We start from the raw sequence: 7,057 nt of genomic DNA, 5'->3' as shown, positions 1-7,057 counted from the left end.
TTCGTCAGTCTTTCACCCTCCATCCTCTCCACATGGCCAAACCACCTCAGTGTGTTCCTCATAACACTTCCTATCACATCCACATCCACACCACAACGCTCCTTTATATCCTCATTCGTCAGCCTGTCTCTCCATGTGACTCCACAGGCTCCTCTTAAATAACTCATTTCCACTGTTCTCACTCTTGACTTGTGTCCTTCCAACAATGTCCAAGCTTCACTTCCATACGTTAGAGTTGGTATCACAATACTGTCATGTAGTAACTTTTTCACTTCCATGCTCACTTCCCTGTTTCTTATCACTGCTTTCAAAGAACCAGCAATCTTTCTTCCCTGCTGTACCCTTTCAAGCACTTCACCCTCCAAACCTCCATCCTTTCTCATCACACTACCCAAGTACTTAAACGTACTCACATTTTCCAATTCCTCACCATCCAACCTCGCGCTGTACATTCACTGACTTCACCTCTCTGAAAGACCATCACTTTACTCTTCCCTACATTCACCTTTAGATTCCGTTTCTTGCACACTCTCCCAAACTCATCCACCAAGCCTTGCAGCTCCCCTTCGTCTTCACTCAACAACACAGTATCATCTGCAAACAACAGTACAGGGAGTTTCCAAACACTATTCTCTCTCACCATGGCCACTCCAACATCCACTACCCTACCTTGTACCTCTTTTATTACCCCATCCATGAACAGATTGAACAACCATAGAGACATGACACATCCCTGTTTCAACCCAACCTCCATAGAGAAAAATTCACATAGTTCACCATCCACACGCACTGCAGCCTTAGCACCATCATACATACTCCTCACAGCATTCAACAACTTTCCATCTACTCCATATATTCTTAATACTTTCCACAATCCTTTTCTATCCACCCTGTCATATGCTTTCTCCAAATCCATGAAAGCCGCATACAACTTCTTTCCCTTCTCTGGAAACTTTTCCACTAAAGATCTAAGAATGAATATCTGGTCTACACAACCTCTTCCCTTCCTAAAGCCTCCCTGTTCTTCTCCAACCAATTCCTCTGTTCTTTCTCTAACTCTGTCAATAAGTATCCTACCATACACTTTTCCTATTATACTAAGAAGACAAATGCCCCAATGATTACCACACACTTCTTTTTCCCCTTTTCCTTTGTACAAGGGAATAATTATACCTGACTTCCAATCCTCCGGGACTCTACCTTCCTCCCAGGCAAATCTGCACATCTTCCACATCCATTCTACTACTATCTCTCCCCCAATCATTGCAAGCATTTCCTAAGTTAAATAAAATTATCTGGTAATGGCATGATTATAATAAAAAGAATATCCTCTTGTATTAGACTTTAACAATACTACTGACTGGTTGAAATGTTAGCAGCATGAAAGGCAGTAGTAATGATAATGTGATTTTCATTCTTTTCATTGTATCATCACTGTTTGTGTTGTTATAGTTACCCTAATTATCTGGATCACATTATGTTATCATCATCATCATCATCATCATTATTACTATTATAATCATTATTATCATTATTATTGTTATTATTATTATTATTATCATTATTATTATTATTATTATTATTATTATTATTATTCCGATATATGTATAAGAAGACTAAAACGATACTTAAGCAGATCTCAAGGTATGGCAGGGAAAGTAAGCAGGGAGAGGCCTGTTAAGGAAGTGGAGTAGGCAGGATAAGGCAGGGATAGGCAGTGTAAGGCAGTGGGAGGATCAGAAGGGCCCAACAGATTCATGATGGCGAAATACAGTAAGGAACGTCGGGGTCAGTGCTGAAGCAGAGGCTGCCGGGACACTCCTCAACCTGAGCCACACCATTGTCCGTCAGGCAGTGGAAGTATTCCTTCTCACAGCTGTTGGGGCACTTGGGGAAATACCCAGCCTCGGTGCAGGTCAACGAGGTCAGGCAATCCCCGCTACCACCCCCTTCAGGTGTGGTTCCCCTGGTGCCGGTGCATGTTGTCAGACACGGGGCACCAGCTTCGCATTCTGAGGTAGTTGGGTTGAAGTTCTCACCAGAAGGACACTCTAGATGGTATAGCTCGTCAGGTACTCCAAGATCGACGCAGATGTAGTACATAGTGCAGTCGTATGGGTCAGGGATTAACGACGGTGCCTCGTAGCATATCGCATCACAGAGGGAGCCACCAGCACAGCACTGACTCTCGTCAGCATCACATCCAGTGCCGGAGAAGTAGGGTTGATTAGATGGACAGGAACTTGGTCCCATTGGCACCTCGCCCAGGCAGATGTAGTACAGGCTACAGTTGCTGCTGTCTGCGATCATCTGTACACCCGGGACCACAGTGGTGCCAGTTTCAGTGCAGCTGCTTAGACAAATGTGAGGGGGAAACACCGTGTTACACACGCTGGGATCATTCTCGCATTCCCCGGCACCCTCGTTAAAATTTGGTTTATCGGGTGGACAAGGCAAAACATCACTGGCGGTATTTTCGTCAATGCACAGGTAGAACTCGGAGCAGTTGCAGGGTTGTGACACGAATGCAGGGTATGAGGTGGGAGTACTACAGTCAGGGGGACACACAAGGGGAAGCACAGCGGCGGGCAACATCACCTGGCAGGGGAAACATGAATTATTTTTGCTCAGTTATCAGTCCAGGAAAAAGATTAATTAGTTTTGAACAGCCAGTGGCTTCTTTGTCAGAAAAGATTAATTGTTTTTAACCAGCCATTACTTAAAAAAAAAAAAAAAGTACTTTTGATGAGCGAGTAACTTCCATCCCTGAAAGAATGAAAGACTTTTGACCAGCCATTGAATCTTGTACAGGAAGTCGTACGCAGAGCCAGTTGTTGGTGTCTATAGCTCCTTCACTGCGACGGGTCTTCTCTGAGTTGATCTGAATCTTTTTGCGGTGGTAAAAACAATATACAAGAAGCCATTGCACTGAAAGGGTTAATAGCGCTTATTTCTAACCTCTTCAGTACAAGACATTTTTACCCGTAAGGTGAATAAAATCGTCCTGCGGTAGCCAGAATAAAGGATTAAATGTCCTCGTCCTGAAGGGGTGAGCAGCGGGCCTGTCCTCACAAAGAATAAAATCATTTAGTTGTACAAAGAATTTATGACAGAAATGACATAATCGCTCCGAAAGATTTTACAGTGACTTCCTAACCCCTTCTGCACGAGAGATTTCCTCTAAGATAAATAAAATCGTCCGTCATCCGCAAAAATGAAGCTAATACGACGTCCAGCTACTGAAGCTGTTGCACAAACTTGCCATCAATTCACAAACTTATGAATATTTGCTAAACTTACATGTAAATTACAAGATCAACTCACAGATAGACTTGATCAATTTAGAAACATTCGATCAATTCACAGACTTACGATCAATTCACAAACAAACAAACATACTCCCATTCACAAACAAACATATGATCAATTCACAAACTTACGATCAATTCACAAATTTACAATCAATTCACAAACTAACAGTCACTTCACACACACATGTACGATCAGTTCCGCAGACTTACCCCTTTCACAACGCGGACGATTTTCATATTTAATTCCTACCAATTCCCCGCAATATATTCAACTTACGGGGAGTTATTGCAACGCAGGGACTATATATAACCATCATCAACCCCTTCACCACGAATCCACCCCGTTAATCTGAAAGAAAACGTATGGTAGGAGCAAGAAAACACAAAATGGCGTCCACGGGTTGAATGGGTTAAGGGTACATGACCAGCCTATTTCCCTCGAGGCACTGCATGACCGAAAATCCTCCAGCCGTCTCTTGGAGATTAGAAAATTTGCCTGGTGGTAAAGTGGTTACAACGTCCCAGTCGGAGTGACGCCCTTGCTTAGGGGCCAGCCCCAGGAGGTGATCGAAGGCTGTTGCAATCCTGCAGTGCCACCATATGGGAACAAGGCTGGTCATCTACCCTAAGACGCGCAATAGCCTAGCCTGGGGCCCCTACACCTCGAAGGGGATAAATTGGGGTTTGTTGCACAGGGCCATAGTCCAAGTGGTAATGGAGAGTTCGTAAGAACTCTTCATCAACGACTTGTTCTTCATATTGCACCTCAACATCCTCTTGTATAACACTTATGTACACTAAGTAGAGCATACATTAAAACGATGTAATTATCATACTGGGGATTGCTAAGGTGCACGATGCAAAATAAATCGCCGAGCAACAAGTGCTACGAATCTCCTCATGACACTTAAATTCCTGAAGCTTCGTAGCACCTCTCTTCCGGCGAGTTGTTTTCAGTAATGCGTTTTAAATTCCACATTACGATGAAGCAATTTTCAGTTTCACTCTTCCTGTTTCCAAATGGTTCCATTCAGCTTAGGAGACATCTCTCGTACTGAAGGGGTTAACGAAGGCTGTATCTAAGCCGTCCAATTCTCAAAGTCTTTCCCAAATTGAATAAAGTCGTCTGAAAGTTGCAAGAATGAAATGAAAATCGTAGTGAGGTGATTAACCCTCTGGTGGTCACGTTTGCTCTAGTTACACTTCACTCCAACGGACGCCAAATAGTTTTATGTACTGTAACTAAGACGATTAAAGCCAAAGGAGCATGAAGGCGTTAATACCTTCACCATTAAACCACTGATGGTTGGGACAACTCTAGCAACATATTCTAGGTAACTCCAGACGATTTCATTTTGTTGGAAATGAGTTTAGAAGCCTGTGTAAATTGCCTTAATAAAAAGACCTAAAATTTTTCCTACCAAAAGAAGGTTTTAATCGGATTAGATTTTTTTTTTTTTTTCGAAATGAAAGAGTTAGATATAACTATCAAATTCCGAATATTTAACAGAACATCTGAGAAGTAAAGTTAATAGAGGTTGCGTGTAACCCTTTCAGTGTAAAAAGTTTCTCGTCAGCCGAACAAAATCGTCAGGTATTAGCAAGAAAGAACTTAACAAAAGACCATTGCGATGAGGACTATTATCACTTAATTCTATTCCGACTATACAGTGATTTTATTCAGCTTAAGTGTGATCTGTGAAGAAAGGGGGATTCGTAGGCCGCACCTAACGTCAACGGTATGAGTCTATATTACTGTGGTTGTATCAGTCCAGATCAGGTACAGATCTTCTTCCCCTGAGCTGAATATAAACGTATAACTAAAGCAAGAATGAAACCTCCAAGAGAGACCGTAATGAAAAGGATGATAAAAGCACGCAACATTCTCCTATACCTTCTCACAGCTTCACTATACCACATTTCACCAACCAACACCCTCCCACACCCGCACCACACCAACCAACACCCTCCCACACCTACACCACACCTGCCAACACCCTCCCACACCCGAACCACACAAACCAACAGCCTCCTACACCTACACCACACCAACTTGCACCCTCCCACACCCGCACCACACAAACAAACACCCTCCCACACCTACACCACACCAGCCAACACCCTCCCACACCTGCATCACACCAACCAACACCCTCCCACACCTACACCACACAAACCAACACCCTCTCACACCCGCACAACACTAACCAACACCCTCCCACACCTACACCACACCAACTTGCACACCCCCACATCTGCACCACACCAACCAACACCCTCCCACACCTACACCACACCAGCCAACACCCTCCCATACCTACACCACACCAGCCAACACCCTCCCATACCTGCACCGCACCATCTTACACCACCCCACACCTACCCACACCCATATAAACTCATACCCAGTGCATCACACATCCTTACACTTTATCAGTTAACCATTTCACACTTTCACCTAGTAACCCCATCTTCTTACACACACACACACGCACAAACACACACACACACACACACACACACACACACACACACACACACACACACACACACACACACACACACACACACACACACACACACACACACACACACACACAGACTTACCGCCACACAGAGGGCAAGCAGCAGCCTTGTGTTCATGGTTGCGGTCTGGTTCACACTGATGCCTGTGCCCCACCTTCCTCGTACATGTACACTATGCATTGACTGGCTCTCTAACCGCACAGGGGGCGGATCTCATTGTACAGGCATGCATGCACACAGTCACGCAAGTAAAAGAAAAATTTCCGCCACCCACCTCCCCACCTCTCTCTGTCTCTGTCTGTCTGTCTGTCTAAAAAAATCAGTAAGTGTACAGTACTTGCATTACAAACTAACACTGTCGGATTTTTTTTCCAAAGATAATTTATATGAACTAATCATTTCTAGAAAATGAGTATGGCCCAATAAAGTGTAATACTAAAAATACAACTGCCAAGCACCAGTAACAGAAAAAGACAATATTAAGAAGTTGATGTAGTGCTGTCTACTTCTTCCTCCACCTTTTATCATTCTTACTCTGCGTCAGCCCCCTCTCTTCCTGTTTCGATCTTTCCTGTCACTTTTTATTACTCTTCTTTCCTTTTAAAGGTGGCTTGACATTATGTGACAAACCAAATGGTTTCCTGTAAGCCAGGAAACTATTTGCAAAGCTCGGTGGTAACCATATAATCAAATCATGGATGTTCCCAACGGGTCAACAAGTGGGTTGGTGGAGGGGTAGTGCCCCTTACAGTAAAATAACTAACTCAAAGATAAAAGGTCACACTAAGTGATTATGGCGTCTGTCTAGAGAGAGAGAGAGAGAGAGAGAGAGAGAGAGAGAGAGAGAGAGAGAGCAATGGCCCTCTCTCAAACGAGGTAAGAGAAATATGGTTTCAACAGTAAAGTGGTTGCCATTGCATTAAGCATAAGTTTTACTTCAAAGTCTGCTGTACAAACCTATGAACAGTTTATTGAGTCAGAACTGATTACTAACAGTATTGAAAAGTAAGGAATGTGAAGGTGTGTGGAGCTGTTGGTGAGTGGGATGTGCCTGCAGAAGTGGGTAAGTATGGCAGTGCACTAGTGGACATTTGAGGTGGAAGGGTCATAGCCAATACCCTCTTTAGGCACAAGATAATCCACAGGTATACGTGGCGAGTTACTAGAAGGGTGGGTGATGAACTGAATAAACGGAAGGAATTGACTGATTATGTGTGTGT

The 7,057-nt window shown here is 43.6% G+C and overlaps 1 protein-coding gene across 1 annotated transcript; it reads right to left on the bottom strand.

Annotated features, from left to right (window-relative positions):
* Positions 1-1,755: 1,755 nt before the first annotated feature.
* Positions 1,756-5,954, bottom strand: LOC145401938 (uncharacterized). Its single transcript, XM_080274045.1, has 2 exons — positions 5,919-5,954; positions 1,756-2,598 (listed from the first exon to the last, which is right to left on the bottom strand). Exons 1-2 carry the CDS (start codon positions 5,952-5,954, stop codon positions 1,756-1,758), a joined length of 879 nt encoding a protein of 292 aa, XP_080130171.1.
* Positions 5,955-7,057: the final 1,103 nt, after the last annotated feature.

The sequence above is a fragment of the Coenobita brevimanus genome, chromosome 57, assembly GCF_032717465.1.
Source record: "Coenobita brevimanus isolate Jiangsu-jjx chromosome 57, ASM3271746v2, whole genome shotgun sequence".
Classification (NCBI taxonomy): domain Eukaryota; kingdom Metazoa; phylum Arthropoda; class Malacostraca; order Decapoda; family Coenobitidae; genus Coenobita; species Coenobita brevimanus.
This window is presented reverse-complemented; position numbering and strand designations above follow the sequence as displayed.